The sequence below is a fragment of the Rissa tridactyla genome, chromosome 1 (assembly GCF_028500815.1).
Source record: "Rissa tridactyla isolate bRisTri1 chromosome 1, bRisTri1.patW.cur.20221130, whole genome shotgun sequence".
NCBI lineage: Eukaryota > Metazoa > Chordata > Aves > Charadriiformes > Laridae > Rissa > Rissa tridactyla.
Genome location: NC_071466.1, coordinates 97,551,747 through 97,570,822, shown reverse-complemented (window position 1 = coordinate 97,570,822; position 19,076 = coordinate 97,551,747). Strand labels below are relative to the sequence as shown.

The window sequence follows — 19,076 nt, the reverse complement described above, 5'->3', positions numbered from 1 at the left end:
AAGAAAAACAAGGATCAAAACCATTCCAAAATTGTTTTCATGTATTTTCTGGGGGCACAGCAACCCAGTAAATAGTTCTTTGGTAATGACATAAATAGTGTTTCATGTGTTGTAATTGTGTGGTGTTATTTGAAAATCCTAAAAGCATAGTCCATGATTAGCTAGTACCCTGCAGTTTGGTGTCCTGTTTTTAAGAGCAAATAATTAAAAAGGTGTTTCTCTTAATTTCTCCTTTATCTGCAGATTCTGGAAACTATGAAGCCATTGCGCCCTTATGAGCGCATTGACACTTTGAAACAATTTCTGGAGCATGATGGACAAGTTTTACGTTTTTTCTGTGTGTGGGATGACCCAGAATCCATGTTTCATGACCCACGGGAACTTGTTCTACACTATTATTTGTCTGATGATACTATTGATATAAAAGAAATTATACCAGTAAATTCAGGCCGGGATGCAGTTCCACTTTTCCTCAGAAGAGATAAGCTTCCAAAGGTGAGGAATGAAAATTATAGCTTATTTGAAATTCTTTCATTAATTAAGAAATATTAAGTGCCTGTTTTGAAAATCCTGTATTAGGGTTGTAATAATGTGATGTGAAATGATGGCCAGAATGATGTGAAAGTGTTATCAGAGTATTAATCATAATTACATGATTTAGGTTTTGTACACATATTTATATAATAACAACTTAATAAGTGATGGAAAAAAATAGGTTTAGGCTTGTCATATTTAAATTAAATTAAAAGGAGAGAGAATTTAGGCAGAAAGATATCCAATGATTTCCTTTCTCCAATGTTAGTCTATTAAGGTAAATGTATTAATAAAGCTCTACAGTAATGGAAGTCCAGAAAATTAATTAATATTGATTGATAAACTAATGTGGAACTGCGGTGAATTCAGATTTGATCTATATGACTTGTATTTGGAACCTTTTGAAAGGTCTAGTTTTAGTATTCCACAACATTACTTCTTTGTAGTAAATCTAGAGTGATTTCTTAAAAATGGGTTCCTAGGTTTGGGACCTTATACAAAGCTAGTTAAAATCAATAGGAATACATGAATAAACTTAATCAGGTGCTTATTTGAGAAGGCTTCTCTCAGAGAAATCATAGAAGCATAGAATGGTTTAGGTTGGAAGGGACCTTAAAGATCATCTAGTTCCAACCTCCCTGCCATGGGCAGGGACATCTCCCACTAGATCAGGTTGCTCAGAGCCCCGTCCAGCCTGGCCTTAAAAACTTCCAGGGATGGGGCTTCCACCACCTCTCGGGGCAACCTGTCCCAGTGTCTCACCACCCTCATGGTGAAGAACTTCTTCCTAACGTCCAGTCTGAATCGTCCCATCTCTAGTTTTACTCCATTCCCTCTAGTCCTACCATTACCCGACATCCTAAAAAGTCCCTCACCAACTTTCTTGTAGGCCCCCTTAAGATACTGGTAGGCCGCTATAAGGTCTCCTCGGAGCCTTCTTTTCTGCAGACTGAACAACCCCAACTCCCTCAGTCTGTCCTCATAGGAGAGGTGCTCCAGCCCTCTGATCATCCTCATGGCCCTTCTCTGGACACGTTCCAGCATGTCCATATCTCTCTTGTAGTAGGGGCTCCAGAATTGGACGCAGTACTCCAGGTGGGGTCTCATGAGAGTGGAGTAGAGGGGGAGAATCACCTCCCTCGACCTGCTGGCCATGCTTCTCCTGATGCAGCCCAGGATACGATTGGCTTTCTGGGCTGCTAGTGCACACTGACGGCTCATGTTGAGCCTCTCATCTGCCAGCATCCCCAAGTCCTTTTCTTCAGGGCTGCTCTCAAGCCAGTCGCTGCCCAGACTGTATCGGTTCTTGGGATTGCCCCGACCCAGATTGAGGACCTTGCACTTGGTCTTGTTGAACTTCATGAGGCTGGCATGGGCCAACCTCTCCAGCCTGTCAAGGTCCTTCTGGATGGCATCCCTTCCCTCCAGCCTGTCAGCCGCCCCACACAGCTTGGTGTCATCAGCAAACTTGCTGAGGGTGCACTCTATGCCACTGTCCATGTCGCTGACGAAGATGTTAAACAAGACCGGTCCCAGTACTGATCCTTGAGGGACTCCACGTGTCACTGGCCTCCACTTGGACATGGACCCATTGACAGCCACTCTTTGGGTGTGGCCGTCAAGCCAGTTTTTATCCACTGAATTGCCAGTCCATCAAACTCATATTTTATCAGCTTGGAGACCAGCACGTCATGTAGGACAGTGTCAAAGGCTTTGCTCAGGTCCAGGTAAATGACGTCAGTTGCTCTCCCCTTGTCTATTGATGTTGTGACCTTCTCATAGAAGGCCACCAGGTTTGTCAGGCACGATTTGCCCTTGGTGAAGCCGTGTTGATTGTACCCAATCACCTCTTCGTTATTATTCTGCCTCAGCAGTGCCTCCCGGAGGATCTGCTCCATAATCTTACCAGGCACGGAGGTGAGACTGACTGGCCTATAGTTCCCTGATTCCTCCTTCTTTCCTTTTTGAAAATGGGGATTATGTTTCCCCTTTTCCAGTCAGTGGGCTCAAAGAGTCCAGTCAGAGGACTCAAATCTTCAAGGGATTTGAGTCCTCTGTAACCTATTATGATTATAAAATTAATGAGCTGGATACACTTCTGTATCACTCCAGACAGATCCTGATGACAGAATAACATCAACACAAAGATGGAGTAAAATACTGGGGAGTCTTTTCCCTCCTTTCCTTCTAATACTGGTAATCTATTTGTGATGCCATAAATGTACGTGAGATTTTATAGTAAAAAACCTAACAGCAAAATATTGCACTTTTCTCACCTTGTGCATCCTATGTTCTGAGATGCTGATTTAGCAGTGGCTCTATGTTAACAAACCCCTTCTACCATTGAAGTGCAAGTTATAATTTTAGAGGCTGGCTTCTTCCTTTGAATTCAGTGGAAATTTTGAGAAGGGCAGCGGAGGAGATCAGTCAAAAGATGGGGTCTCAGGGAAGGTGGCATGACAAAATAACCCACTTTGGTTACCCTGCATCAGCAGTTTGTTAATAATTAAGAAAAAATATAATGTGTTTGCATATTAAGTTTGATATTACTGCGATAAATTTCTATTGTGATTTTGAAACCTAAAATAGAGACAAAAATACTAACAACTTTACCAATGGAATCATGCTGACTTGAATTCCCTGTATTTGTGCAGTGGTTATCACAGTAGGACCAATCCTGAGTCGCTCTTTTGTATGTTTTTATAATTATTACCAATAAAAATAATAGCCTATAGAGCAGATATTGACAAGGATATGTTACTTTGGATGTGCTAACCTTTGCTTTCTGTTTGCTTCCAAGAAAAAAGAGGCTTTACTCTTGGATACACAGTAAGATTCTAAATGCTTCTTCTGGCATACATACTGGCTTTTGGCATATACGCTGGCTTTTAGGTTTGGTAGTGTAATCTTACCTTAGAATTTACTAAAATTTCTCCCAAGAAAATATTACAATAACAGTAAGTCTGTAAAAACCCCTGCTAGTTCTAAGGTAACTGAGTTTTCTTTCTTCACTGTTAACTGTATTTCTTAAGAGTTGGTGTCTTCTCTTGCAGTATGCTCCCACCGGGCTGTATCAGCCAGGCACAATCACCAGTCGCACTGTTCTTAATGTGTTTGGAAAGTTAGTAGGAAACAGAGTCCGTTACATTCTGGACAATCGTAAGGTCAGATATTATTGAATGCCTCCAGCTGTTGAATGTCTTTATAGTAGTTTTTGTAATTTCTGTGGTCGTTATCCTCTACAACAGAGTTATTTATAAAATTGTGTTGCCACTGGAGAATAGCTCAAATGAAAACTACTGAGAATTACTGTATGTAAATTCCATGTTTGTGAAAGTGAGGTAGTTTAGCATGGTAGTTTAGCATACTTGCAAATGGACTGTGAAGGTTGTATTTTAAAACACACACATTAAATGACCTAAATTTTAAGAAAGGTTGTGGGATTCTGAGATTTATAGAGCTGCCATATAATTGTTCCCTCTTTTATTAGACTGGAGCAGTGCATCAGGAATTTTACAGAGACAGTGACCTGAAAATAGGGGCAGTAATTAATGTTTGGGGAAGGAAGATAATACTCTGTGATTGTGATGAATTCACTAAAGAATATTACAGGACAAAGTACGGAATTGGTAAGTAGTGATAATTATCCTTTCCTTATGAGCATTTTTCTACTTCTGAGTTTGACAGAGCTGTCTTTGCATTTTATTACTGACAAAACATGTTCGTTAAAACCTTTAGCAATAACAATCTGTTGTAGGCTGTTAACAGCAAAGCAGTAATTTTGCAGGTGATCCAGAAGGGCTTCCTTATACGTTACTCCATTGAAAAATAAAACATAGCATACATGTTCTGTTCCTAACTGCCTCTATTTTAAAACTAGAATGACAAAATAGTCATATGGACAGACTGCCAGTTCTTCTTCTCTCCTTCCCCTTCCCATTCCAATAGCTGCGTTTGCAGTCAGAAATTAATAAAGAGCATGTAGTGAGTGGGTAAGTAGAATGAGCTCAATTATTCTCCATTATACTATGTTTCATTTTATATGGATGTCAGAATCCTCACACGATAAGATTTTCTGATGCAACAGTAGTAGTCTGTCACATTATTGATTTTTACAATGCAGTTTTGTGTATTGTGGACTATTAGAGTATGTATCCTGTGAAGTTTCAGCACTGAATCCTGGAAACATTTAGCAACTATGTCCATAATGGAAAAGCATTTTGTAAATGTATAACCATAGGGACTTTTCGTTTATCTGTCTCTGAATTCCCTCAGTCAGACTTGCTAATGGTTCTATTATGGACATCTTCCTGCAAAAACAACTTAGTTAATTTCTGGCGGTTTATGCATTCAATAAATATAGCTAAGTGTCTGACTGTTCAGAGATGGTTGGAAGAATCCTAGTATGGCCTTTCTCTGACATTGTGAAACAAAATAGCTGGGTAGACTATTTCTTTCAGCTTGACTTGTGATCAGATCGAGTGTAATGTTTGGATCAAAGCTTGTCTGCTGCATTGGGGGAATTAAATGACGTAGCGCTGCCATTACAACACTGAATTTCTTAATTGGCAAAACATGTCTCTTCAGGACTTTTTTATTAATAGTTTGGCATGTCTGTACCAAAATAAATCTTTTTGTGTACTAGCCAACGTGTGAGGAAACCATATTCAATAACCATGGTATTATCTATAATAACAGTGAGTCTAACTCCAGAGATGCAAAACAGGGGGTTCTTCCCTGAGAATTTTTTCAGCCAAGACCGCTGCCGCTGTTTGGCAGCAATATCCTCTGTCTGAGCAAAATATCCTGGAACAGTGAATGGGGATTTCTTACTCACGGCAGGCAATAAATGAAATGCAGCTGGTCATGCTGTATCAACCAAGCAATGCAAACAAGTGTTACACAAACACAAAGGCTCTTCCCCTCCCTGTAACAGTGGCTCGGTAATTACTGGTTATGTCTCTGGATGTTAAAGTTAGGTGCTTTGCAAGTTAGGAGAAATCACAAGTTGCTGATGTACAGAATTCTAGAAAATTGGGACCATAGGTGATCTAGTCCAATCCCATTGTTCTGAGGCAGGATAGTGTATATACATAGATTGTCACTGATGGGTGTTTGTATGGCCTTTTATCAGCATCCTCCAGTAGACGAGATCCCTCCTGAGGTATCTTGTCCTAACTTCATAGTTAGAAATGCTGCTTAAGAGCTACTCTGAAGCTGGTTTGTGTAAACTGAGTAACTTTATCTGCCTTACCTTTGTTGGACATGGAGAACAACTGCTCAGTATCCTCATTTGAACACTATTCCAACACACACCATCTTACCACCCTATTGCCCTCCTGGGCCATTTGCTGCTAGGGGAAGTGCTGCTAGGATTCTTTCTCCATAGTCCATTCTTTTCCATCTGTGATAATTTTTCTGTTTTTTCTCAGTGCTCTCTCCAGTTTATCTACCTCCTTAACATGAAACACCCGAACACGTGCTCTAGCCGAGACCTTTGGGAAACTGAGAAGAGACTGGCTAACATGAAAAAAACATCCATCTTGATGCGTCCTGTCTTGTGCATAGGAAATACACGCTTTCTTAGAGTTAAGAGATTCTCACAATTTGCTGTGAAATTCTTTCCTGTTTTCCCTATCAGGACAGAAAAAATGTAGGTATGACTTTTTAACTGGAGAAGCGACTAGGAGTAGAATCAGGGTAGTTTTTGGCTTAGAAGCAGGTTTTGAGAGAGAAAGGGTGAGGGTTCACTTTTTATTCTTAGTGAGTTACAAATTTTGTTTGTGTCTGGTGGACATACAAGGTACTCTCAGTGGACTCAGTCCCACAAAGTGCCCGGCATTCTGCTCCCATCCAATTAAACACTGAAACGTACTTAATTGCAGTTTGAGTCTAGGGAGACCATTTACTTGAGTAAGAGTAAGCAAATGGATAAATTAGTTCTTACATCAAGGCACAGTGCTCAGCACCTCACGGCATCAATCCAGCTGTTTGTTATTGTGTTTTCGCATTACTCCCCTTCAATTTATCCTCTTCTGCCAAAGCCATTAAAGAGGCTGACATTTTTTTGTTTGACTCTGCAGTTTCAGCATAAGTTGCTTGCCGATGGAATTTGCCTTTTAGGAGAATTAAGGGCAGTTTAGATTTCTCTTGAAATGCATGATTATGATATCCGATATATTTCCAGTGTTGGTTTTGCCTGTTTTGCTCCTTACACTGTTTGCGAAAAGCAAAGGAGAGCTTTTCCATGGGTAAACAAGAGCTAATGCCCTTCAATAGGAAGCTAATGACATGACCATCATCTAGCAGCACTATGAATGCAAGAGAAAATGCCTTAACATATGTGATATTATCTGTCCAGACTTGCAAGTGCAGCCTCAGAGAAGGAGAAAAATATTCTATAGCCATGTAGGTGTTGTGGTCACTCAGCTGAAACTTGAAATATACTGACTGATGTGCAGTGGGGGGAAGCTGATACTCGTTGTTTTCACTAAATACAGTATCTTAGGACAGAATTGAGTATAAAGTGTAGAGTTGAGTATAAAGCGTTCTTTCTTAAATAACAGATTGTTCCTGAAGGAACAAAACCAGTAAAATCTGGTTTCCTACTGATTTTTATTCAATGTCCCGGCACCTCCCAAGCCTGCCTGTTACGCCTTTTCGCGGCACCCTGCGATCCCTCTCCTGTCCCAGCTCTCCTTGCCCTCCCACCCCCTCATTTCTCAGGCTCCCTCTCTGACCTGCTGCCTGGGCAGAGCAGCGTGCGGGGTGATCTGCTGGCCAGTACGTGTGTGCTTTTGGCCAGGCAGCTGCTGCTGGATAACAGCTGACTTCTTGCTTTTCCCTCAGTGGGGGCATTAAAGCCTGCTGCCAATTTTCACTGGACTCGTCAGACATCAGAGCCTCTCTGGCGTCTAACCTCACCGCTACACATGGTGGAGACTGAGCAGCAGCTTCTAAATGTACTTGTGCGTTTACAGATGCCTTTTTTCCTCAGGTCACTGGAATAATCATGAAGTAAGACTCTAAAAGGAGATTTCTTTGAATCAGAACAAACATTTTCATGTTTTAGCTGCGTGGACACTTCTGTGAGCACTCGATTTTCTTTAATCCTGCATGTGGAAGTTGTGAAGATGGTGGTATTGCCTTCCTATTGTACTTCTTACCTAAATTGTGAAACAGACTCTCACAAAAAGCAGGTCTCAGCTGTTTGTTATACATCTCCTCATACGTAGAGAGAACATCATGTTAACAATGTCATCCCTCCAGGTTATCGCCAGCTTTTCCATTGTCCAAGGCTGGTGGGATTTCTCTCTCCTGCTCATGGCTGTAATTCTCAGAGGTGTCTGTCCTCCTCCTCTGAAGGCAGCATTTCTTGCCTGCCTGCTGTATACTGATACTCAATATGGTTATCACTCTAATCCAAAATATCTACCACTTGACTCTTCCTTGAGATATATTTTTATCTAACACGAGGTCTTTCCTACAGTTCTTTGACTGAGGGCCAAAGGTAATCTTAGAATGTATATCAAAATCTAACAGTGTATATTGAAACTGAAAGCAGACAAGCTCATTCAAGATGGTTTAGTGCTGCCTCTGCGGCAACAAATTATTTTTGAGGAATTTAGTTTTTCTTACCAAGAAGGCTATGTCATATTCAAATTGTTCATATGCTAAAGATGTGGCTGGAACTGTTTTGTTTCCTACTGTTCCCAGTGCTTGTTCAAATCTCACTTAGGTTTTGATGTCATGAGAAAAAGTTACTAGTATGTGATACACGTTTGATGTGCTAGGTGAAATAAACACCACAGTGCCAGCCCATCTCCTGCTGGCCATCAGTTGATGCAGTAGTAAGGGGTGAAACTGTCCATGGGGAAAATATCTGTGCTGTTCTTTCTGGAAGTAGGAATTTGTAATCCCAGACTTTCAATTTACCCTCTACTCACCGTAAATTCACATTGAAAATGGTACAGCCTGGAAGAAGAGGGCATTGATTCTTTTCTCGGACTGGACAGAGGTAATTTTCTTAAGAAACAGTGGTAACCTTGAGAGGTGTGTATTTTATGTGTAAGTGCAGGTTGTCTGTCTGATTCTACCCTAATGGTGTGTGGCAGAGCAAAGATGAAATGAGTTTTGAGCTCGGGTCTGGCTATTAGCTCTACTGCACCTGGCTGGCTATTCAAAAGTTTCAGAAATGAGTTTTTAACTAGTTTCGTAAACTGTATTTCTCCATGGCAATTTCTTCCTGAGTTTCGTCATTCACAGGAGAGAATCTGAATATATATTCCTTTCAAATCCTGGAAACTGTAGGCAGCACGAGGCTGGAAGTTTTGCTCGGTGAGTCTGAATGAAACAAGGTCATTTTACATCAGGGAAAGGATGGGAACCCAAGAGCTGAACTTCTCTTTGAACTTCATTTACTCCAAGCTTGGGTTATGAGCGATTTAATATACTCTCTGGGCCTAACAGAATATTCCTCTTAATTTTTGGTTTCCTGTTGGTTTATAAATCTGATTTTCGTCCATATGTGCTGAAGTACGTACAAAAAGAAATGCTTTAGCATTTCTAAATCAGTGCCTTGTGCGTGAGCGTTAATGTGCATGCACTGTGACCTGCACGTAAACACATTAGCTTCTCTTTTGAGTTCATAACTGGACATCCTGCCTTCCCAAACTCTTTTTGGCAAGGAAGCATGTTATTTGCAGCCGTGCGAGGAGAAGGCTTTTGTTTCTGCCAAAACACAGCCTTACAAACCTCCGGGCGTCGAGGGAGAAAAACATCAGCGCAGATTAACATATTGCGTAATTAAAAAAAACCCAAACCAACAGCACGGAGACCCTAATTAGAAGAACACGGAGATGGGGACCTCGGGGCCGGGCGGTGAGAAGGGGGAGCGGAGGGGAGCGGCCCTGCCGCGCCGCCGCTAGGTGGCGCTGCGGGAGCGCGGGAACCGCCCGCTCGGCGTCACCCGTGTCTGCCCCCCCGCCTGCGCCACTGGCGGTGGGAAACCCGCGGGGTGGCCGCGGTGGTCGCCTGGCGAATGACAGAGCACACGCCGTCACCTGTGGGTGTTGAGGGTTTTTCCTTCTGCCTCCCGATATGGGCGTTTGCATACGCCGTGTTTACTCGCGACGAGAACGGCACGTGTCAAGTTTATAGCGTGGCACGCTGAACATGTCTCAGGAGGAAATTTTCTCACGAACAGTGTTTAGAGAATAGATTTCTGGTGCATGCTTACGTGCACGCATACTCTTTCATGCCGAAGATTGCTTTGAAAATTTCGGAATGGACTTTCTGTTGCATAGGGGCTCGGCCTTTGTACTTCCGAATCACAGAAAAGGCACACGTAGCTTTTATGGAGAAAAAATGTTGGCATGGTTTTGCAAAACCCCTTTTTGACTGACTCAGGTAAAGGTAATAGCTTTTCAAGTCAGACCGTAATCTTCTAAGAGGTAAAGGCCAAGGGAGATCTCATCGTGTTTTCAAGTTAAAGAAAAACTCGGACATCTGGATTCTTTCTATGTTTTCCAACTTCATACTTCTGTTAGGCAAGTCAGATTTTAAAAGAGTATGTTGCTTTCATCTTCTGATATAGCCATGTTTAAAACATTTTAATCACAAGCCAATTCAGAAAATGTCTCAAGTGACAGAAGTTTTGTCATTCTCCTCTATTTGTGCTGAAACTTGATGCGATGAATAAAGTAGGTTGTTCATCTCTCCTCAGTTCTGGGTAGAAAAGTTAAGTTTTAAAGAAAAAACTTTTATTTAATGGGATCCACTTTTATACAGATATCACTTACATCACTCTTTGCCCCCTGGGCTGTGGTTTGTGATCCGTCTTCCTTCCAGTTTGCCTCATGTGTTTGCCTTTCACTTACTAGCCCAGCTGGCTCTCTGTTCCTCAGGGTGGCATCTCCAGCCCTCCCAGGTGTGGAGGTGATGCGGCTCCCCATGGGCAGTGCTGCGCCACTTGGACCGCAGTTCGCTCTGACCTTCTCATTGCACCCACGTTGGTGTGGGAAGGGCCCTGCTGGTTATGGGGGCCAGCAAGCTGGGCTTGGGGCCACAGCAAAGAGAGCCAACTGTGACCTGGCCTGCCCAGAAATTGAGGAAAGTGACTATCACTCTCTGCTCAGCACTCATTAGACCTCATCAAGAGAGCCTTGGGGAGGCTGCTGAGACCCTCTTCACAGGGGTACACAGCAGGAGGGCAGGAAACAACAAGCATAAGTGGAAACAAGAGGCTCAGAATTGGATATCAGGAAAAACTTTCCTTCCTGGGGCGGACTGCCAGAGCAGGCTGTGCAGGCTCCATCCTGGGAGGTGCCAAGCCCCGACTGGACACAGCCTTGAGCAGCCTGATCTAGGCTGGGGTTGACCCTGTCCTGAGCAAGGAGACCACACTAGAGACCTCCTGAGGTGCTGCTCAGTCTGAATTGTGCTGTGTTCCTATGATTTATGTCTTTGCTTCAGGTCTGCCTATTTACTTTCTCCCATATACAAGTTACAATTTTCCTCTCACCTTTTCCATTTTCCATTAACCTTATTTAACCAGCAGACTGTATTACTCTGTTGAAGTTTTATGTGAACCCCATTGGCAGCTGGAATCTGTGTCGCAGAGAAAGAGCCACCTTACAGGGATGCAACAAGGAGCCAAATAATACAGCAAGATTTTCACCAAGAGAGGAGTAAAGAGGGGACCACAGGGCAGCAGGGCTTTTAGGAGCAAGCCCTGTGGGAAGTGAGTGCAGGTCCCTGACCTGACACGTCTCTGCTGAGTCAGGAGAGCTCCTGCTGTGTATCTGTGATAGTCTGGACCATTGATCGCCAAGAGGAAAGACTTGAAACTGGGGAAAATGCGTAAAAACAAAGCTTCCGAAACTCTGGAAAGTGAGATGTGGACTGAAGCTATTGGCTTCAACATACCAAATTCTTCTCATATATGTATGATTGAAATAATTAATAAAATTTTATTTATTTATGTATTTATTTTCCTCTGGCAAAAAGCAGAAGGCAGGAAACTCATAAGCCAAGTATTTACTTAATCATGTTGTCTCAAAGGATAACACTGAAAAATTAATCTAGAATTGTTAATTTATTATTTTAGCCCATTTTGAAACAATATTTGTCTTTCCTTTTGCCTGTGTATCTTAATGATATTTGTCAAACATTTTAAGATTATAGATGAAATCCTGAAACCCTTGAAGAAACAATAATTTTGCTGTTGGCTTCTATGAAGTCTTTTTCTATGCTGTAACAATAGAAGGGATCCTGGTTTGACTTTGATCAGTGCTCTGTTACAGAAATAGGCTAATAAGTATTCATATTGGAAGTTAAAATCCTTAATGCAATGGCTTCATCTGAACGGTAATAAATAATTCTTGCTGTCTTTGTTGTAGAGGATTTCACCCCAGTTGCATATAAGGCTCCGCCACCTCCAAAACCAGAAAAAACGTTTCCTCCTTATACTGGATTTGGTTCTGAAGAGGATTCTCTGTGCTCCTGTATGAGTCTGCTTCTCAAGCCTCCTCAAAAAGATTTCAAGAAATTCATGGAGAAAGACAGGTATTTCAGTGAAAATCAATTCCAACTTTTTTAATTATGTCTTTTTGTGAAGGAGATAAATGTTAAGTAGGGATGTAATTTTTTTTCAGCAAAATATGCATCTCATCAGGCTTTTAAGGGACAGGTGTATGAGGACTGTTTTAGTAACATGGTACTGCAGTTTTCTCTGAACTCAGCAAAATTTCTCTTTTGACCCTACCTCACCCCCTTCCTTTCTGCTGTCTTCAGTGGGAGTTTGATGGAAGTCTTAGTCCAGAAATTAGTCAGGAATTTTGTATGCTTCAGCAGTCCAACACTAATTTGTTTTTCTGTTTGACTTTCTGGCATTTATTTTTTTTTTTTTGTCTGCTGAATTTCATGTAGTTTACTGTAGCAATATTAAAGCATTAACCCTTTACTTTCCAATATGAAATGTTTTGTCAGGCAGTGGTTGTTGAAGCCTAAGGGGGAAGCAAAGTCACATGATAGAGATTCACCTGTAGCACCTCTATAAAAGAAGAAAGCTATTAGAAAAAGGCTTGGGAATGTATTGATAGTGCATATAGCGGTGCTGTGTATGATTTGAAATACTATCACTTAACAAATATCCAACCAGTAAGATCATCTGATGGGCCTGATTTTGTGGAGATAATCCTAGTATGTATTGCTAATCAGAATTTGATTTGAAAATATACATACCTAAGTGTGTTCTTCCTTTATAAATTTTCTGGAAGGAAACTGGGAGCTTGATTTGCAACTGAATTTGAATACAAATTCATTCCAGACCTGTGGCAGAGAAGTAATTTTCCCCTGAAAATGATTCCATTCTGTCTGGCTGACTCTAGCTGGTTCTGTTAATTTAAGCTGAAAATGTTTTTTGACAAAGTACGGAATCTTATGCTATTTCTCTTCTTGGTCCAGGAATAACACAATTAATGTATGTTACAAAATTCAGGAGAGTGCATCTCTTAGTGATGAAAACTTTTCTCATACTCTGTTTTTGATTTCTTACCTCCTCTTTTGCTTTTTAGAAGTGGAATGGAAAGTAACATTCTGCGCTTTCTTGCAAAACTTGTCACAGATAGTCCTATTGACAAGGATCGGAAATTCATTATTTCCTATTTCCTGAGTGATGACACCATTTCAATTTTTGAACAGGTACAGCAAAACACAGGTAAGATCCAGTAATGTCTTGCAACCAGTCCCAGTTGCCCTGCTCATTTGATTAGAGTTTACAGTAAACATTGTGGCCCAGCTCAGCACTAGCTGAAGCAGGGATTTGGATTTTTAAATGCAATGGGAATTACATCAGCAGGTCTACTGCATTGTCTTGCGTAGTTGTATGTCATAGTGATTTATAATCTTCATCACTCAGAATAACACTGTTCATTGTATGACCATACTTCACAATATCCTTTGGGAACTGGAAGTTTAATGCATTAGAACTTTTATTAGAACTGTTTTATTAGAACATTTTAATTTGCAAAATTGGCCTTTAAACACTTACTTTTGTTGTGGATAACATACAGAAATTGTATTGTAACTGATGATAAATAGGGACAGGAAATGTAAGACTTCAAGAATGAAAGAGTAAATTCTTTGTTTTGCAAGATTGTGTTATGGTGTTCCGATACTTATGTAGCATCCATTATACAGAAGCAGCTCATGAAAGCAAAATAGCTGTGGTATTTTTTAACGTATTTTATCATGAATCATGTATTGTTGAGCGTATAAAGAGTGAAGATTGCCCTGTGCTAGTGTCTGTACATATGTGTGTGCATAATACTGAACTGAATTTCAAGACCCAGACTACCAGCGTTTAAGTGCCAAATGCTTTGTTACTTCTCAGTTGTTTGATCACATTTATCCTATTGCCGGAGGATGGTCACCCAATGTTGTCATGGTTAAATTCTTTTGACCACTGTTGTCTGTTGTAGACTGCCTCCAACTGAGGATATGAAAGGCTTTGTGATTTTCAAGCATCGGTTTATTTCCTTGGAGTGTCTTCTTGCATGTGGATGGAAAGACACAACACTGGGAAGGATATCAGGAAGTCATTCTGTAACTCGCAGAGATAGGGAAGCCTTGGCTAAGCATGACCCTGTAGAAGAGATTAGTGAATTTCTGTGAAGCCCACAAAACATCTGTAGCAACGGTTTCAGAGCAGTTAACATCCAGAAGTGCTCTGGCACCTCTCAACATGTGCAGTCAAAGGACTGACTCTCAAAAGCTGCCATCAGCCTCTGAGAAAATGATAGAAAAAAATCAGGAAATTGTATGCTCCCAAAGACAAGGGAAAAAGAGTAATAGAAGGTTTCCTTAGCTACCAGGTTAGGCTCTTTGTGGAACCTTGTGACTGGCTCTTTTGGTACTGCTTGAATTGCCCTGTGTCAGCTTCTTGGTACAGAGCACTTTAGTATGGTATATTTGGTACACCCTGCAATGGTGACTGTGCTCGGTACTAACCTATTTGATACTCCCAGCTCACTGTCTAGAGTGAAGACTAGAGCAAAGAGGACTTTTCTTCTCAAACTCCCCTTTGCTTCAGGGTCTGGAGCCAGCAGTTGACTTTCGGAGGTCCAGTTACTCAGCTTACAGTTAGGGACTAAGTATTCTTGCAACCCTACACTTAAGCCTACATTGAAAATGATTTCTGATGTTAATCCTTTTCAGAACTATGATGAACATTGCATCCATAAAAAATGAAGGTGTGGTGAATATCTAGGCCCTTCTTTATTCCTAGAGAACTCTTTCTGTGCCAGTGGTGCTACTAAGTCATTTTGAGTGCCATGCACGTGAGTAGGTTTTTGGGAAGGCCTGAGCCTTTCCAGTGGAAAGACTTCTAATGGCATTTCTGCCGGTATCCAATTATATTATGACTGCATAAACGGGGACCTCACACCCAACTAAAATACAAGAAATTCTCTTAGAAATGTTTTTGGAAATGTGTAGAGTACCTGCCTAGGCTTCAATGAGCATTCCCCGTTAGCTTACTGCAGTGCAACATCAAGATTCAGCTCTGCTTATGGCAGCAGTGTCCTGTCATCATTATTTTACTAGCTTCCTGCCATCCAATGGACTGTAATTCATGCAGCTACTTTTGTTACAGCTAAAGATACGTACACTTATGTATGTATTTATTATGCAATGCTGCTGTGAGGATCAAGAGCAGCTCAGTTCTTCACTAGTGAATGACATGTTTGATTGACAATCTTTATGTCTGGAGACGTAAGGGATGCTAAGGAGGCAGCTGCAGTGTTAAAGAAGTCCAGGGAATCGTTTGAATCTTGGACCTCAATCATATGTATTGCCTGTTTGGTTGCTTCTGGTTCTCCTTTGCACCATTCCAACTAGACAAGGCCCCAGAGAGCCCGAGGCCCCTCCTGGAGGATGCTTTGCTCCAGGAAACTCCTCCTGCAAGGCAGTAAGGACAAGGCCGCACCAGGTTTGGCTTACTCCACACTTATCAGTCATCTAACACTATTCCAGGAGGTTTTGCACACTCTGAAATTCAGGTCCTTCTGCCACACCCAGGGGCTGTGATATGTACCCTCAGTTTTATGTTGTTGGACTGCAGCACAGCCCTCACATGCCTTCAAACACTTCGAACGCACAAAAATAATAACTGTGTGTTAAGACCCCAGATTTATCACATAGCACCCAGAGCAGAGCCAGAGCCAGACAGTGTGCAGTGTGGATGTGGGCAGTTGGTCAGGCTCTCAACAGCATGGGTGCCAGGCCAGAGATTGCTCCCTGGCTTCCTTTTATTTTGGAATGAGAATATACGCTGGGATTGCAGCTGGGAGCCCCTTGAACATCGCTAGTCAAACAGAACGTGAAACAGTAAATAGGCAAGTTTGCATACCAGCAATAACAAATGTTTTAAGGTGCATATGAAAGGCAAGTATGTAAATGGGTTTTTAAGTTCCTTGGGATGTTAAAGTGGATGGAGTAGCTGACTTTCAGAGGTGGTGGACAGGTGAAGTGGAAGGATGTGGCTAAGAACTGGCCATTGGAGAGTTCAGTGAGAACAGCCTTGAAGAGGCTGGATAAGAAGTTCACGGGGGGTGGGGAGGGGGGAGTAGAGCAGTAGTTGGAAAGAAACCTGGGCAGAAGCTTCTTTGTTCCCACCTTCCTTCTTTTCTTTCTTCTCCTTTTTGCTTCTGTCTCTCTCTCCCCTGCTCATTTTACTCATGTCTGAAGGAAAAGTGAACCTGTTTCTTCGAGGTTAAGAATGAGAAGGCTTTGCAGAGGTCAGATAAAAGCAGCTAGGAAAAAGGAGTAAGGTATGCAAAATGGGAGCGAGGACAGGAAGTGAGAAGGAAAAGTGTTGAAGTGGATGGGGTGGGAGAAGAGTATGGTTGAGCACATCTTAGAGAGGGGATAAGTTAAAACAGTAAATGGCTTCCAAAATAACAACTTGACCATCCCTTCTGTGCACAGGTTCAAAGGGCTACTTTTGCCTTTTTATTTTTATGAATTGATACCAATTGGCAAGTAAAAATATTCCAAATCTCAGTCCTAAGATGGAAGTAATAAAGTTGCTCTTACTTTTCCCAGTCCAGCAAGCTGCAGGTTGCAGAAAAGTACTTCACGCTATTCATAACATTATGAAACTGTATCTGAAATGCACAGGGCTGGACATCTTGAAGCATTTGTTGAGATGGGGGTCAAAGCATGAGAACTTTGGCTCCCCACGTAGAAGATCACAACTCCCTTTTTACTCAGTGTAAGACCAAGCCAACAGCTGTACAAACACCTGCAAAGTCTGATCTGATCTTAATGGAAGAGAGTATTTGGTTGTGGTGTTTATTTTGTGCTTTGAGCCTGGCTCTTGTAGATTTCCATCACAATTTCTCATCAGGTTTCAGTGTGAAATCTCTAACCTAATGAGATATTTTTGGTTGTTTTTCTTTATACCACGTGAAATGTACTAACTTGTAACATTTAAAAAACAATTTTGGGACAGAGGTATTACGGTAAGTTTCCAATCTAAGTGCACAATTGCAGGGAAATAGAGACAAGAGCGAAATTCCAATCTTACAGAAACCACTTTTGTTTAAATATTACAAACAGTTGCCAGGGTTATATAACCGAAAAATTTCATATTTGTTTTAATAGCTGGGAGAAAAAGAATGTGTTAAGATTAGAGTTACATTAGTGATTTGAATAGTTTTTTTATTCAAGCTAGACCTGACTGTGACCATAGTGTATTTTTTGTCTTTTGCTTTTACGGTGCTAGTAAAGCAGTTAAGACAGATATCTGATTCAAACTCTGGTTTAATAAGTAGTTTGAGTTTTACATTCATTTATAATTTTGACTGTAAGAGGCATTTTATTACACTGTTCATCAGCCTTTTATTGGACTTGCATCACTACCTAATATGTAAGACATCATTAAACATTACTGAAGTATACATTTTGGCTTTTGACTTGGAAGCTGGGATGTAAACAGGAAATGAACCCCAGGCACTACAGAGTTGTTGTAGGGCACATATCCTGGCAAAACTAAACGTGTGACAGCCTGTTTTCTAGAAAGCTCAGTACACGCAATGCAATCTTGTGCACCAGAAGATATTACTGGAAAGCAAAATGTTCCTTTTAGTTTCTTCATACCCTTGAGCACTGCATGCGGTTTCCAGTGGCACGAATAAGATAATTATAATGTGAAAGGAGATAATGTGACATACCCAGCTCACAAAGGCAATAACAGATCACAGTTAAATTGGATTGGCAGAACAGTATGTGGAAGATGGTGTCATGTCAAGTCCTATTTTTTTTTTACATTCAAAAGCCCTTAAAAACAAGTTAGAATTACAGTGCACCAGAATTCCTGATCTTCGTAGGACTGTGCTATTCTAAGTTGTGAATTTTGTGAATTCTTTTTTTTTTCTTTTTTGCTTTAACTGTTCAAGGATAATTGCCTGCATTTTACACTTTGCATCTTACGTTTCTCATGGGTCAGTCCCAAGGCTGGCAACAGGGTTATGGGAACGATTTGAAGAGGCACATTTCTGTCCCATTTTAAAGAAAAGAAAAAAAGGGAAGGTGTTTGGCAGGCATTCAAATGAGACATGTCACAGAATATGCACAATGTAACTGTTGCTGTGGACACCGACAGAGGCAGTTCTTTTAACAATGAGAGGGAAGGGGACAGTATACTATAAGACAAGAAACTCAAGGATGAAAACTGATTTAAATACAAACCAGCTAGTTTGGGGTGTCTTTTCGGTTTTCTTCTGTGTTTTTTTTTGTTTTTTTTTTTTTGCCCCCCCAAGTAAAGCCACAAGTAATGATTTACAATTCTATTCTCATAGGGATACTTGGTGGGAAGTTCTTGGAAAGAGGTCGCATTAAGAAGCCTGGGCAGGAGCTCTTTAAGAGTGAGCCATCCGAGTACTTCAAGGCTCAAGATCTGTTTGTTGGAGCCAGAGTTTGTTTCCATGGTCACAACTTTCTTTTGGTGGATGCTGATGAGTACACGTTCAACTACATGGAGAAGCATGCAAATGAGGTGAAGCAGGCTCTTGTTACTTTCTGTTATCTTTAAAGACTGTAGTTTACCTGTGTATTTTTCAGAATTATTTATACCTAGTTTCTTCACCCAAAGTTCACAGCCCAGCGCTCTCTGTCTAGCAATGGATTTAGGAGAGGCTAGCTAGGGAGTGCATGCAAGCCCGGCCACTCTTTGCCGTTCATTCCCCTTCTACTTTCTCAGCATCCACTCTTATTGTTTCTCAGCATCCACTCCTGTTGTATTAGGGGTTGTTAGAAGGAAGTATCTTTTATCTGTTATAAATCAACCTCCCACTAGTTCAATCCCCATTCACCTTATGCACCACCTTCATAATTTTGTAAATCTCAGACATTCTTCCCCCTTCCTATCCAGTCAAGAGTTTCAGCCTTTATAGTCTGTCTGTGCAAGGTAACTCTGAGATGTGGGGAATGGAACAGTGCACAGTATTCAGAATGTGGGCACATCCAATTTAGAGTCTTAC

The 19,076-nt window shown here is 41.3% G+C and overlaps 1 protein-coding gene across 4 annotated transcripts in view; it reads left to right on the top strand.

Moving 5' to 3' along the window:
• Nucleotides 1-19,076, top strand: part of EFHC2 (EF-hand domain containing 2) — a 64,572-nt gene that overhangs the window by 24,819 nt on the left and 20,677 nt on the right. For all 4 annotated transcript variants that reach the window (XM_054188938.1, XM_054188934.1, XM_054188937.1 and 1 more), the window contains 6 exons: nucleotides 244-495; nucleotides 3,588-3,698; nucleotides 4,025-4,163; nucleotides 11,934-12,099; nucleotides 13,110-13,252; nucleotides 18,396-18,592. In XM_054188938.1, the coding sequence (XP_054044913.1) occupies nucleotides 244-495; nucleotides 3,588-3,698; nucleotides 4,025-4,163; nucleotides 11,934-12,099; nucleotides 13,110-13,252; nucleotides 18,396-18,592 (1,008 nt within the window). The remainder of the gene's footprint in view (nucleotides 1-243; nucleotides 496-3,587; nucleotides 3,699-4,024; nucleotides 4,164-11,933; nucleotides 12,100-13,109; nucleotides 13,253-18,395; nucleotides 18,593-19,076) is intronic.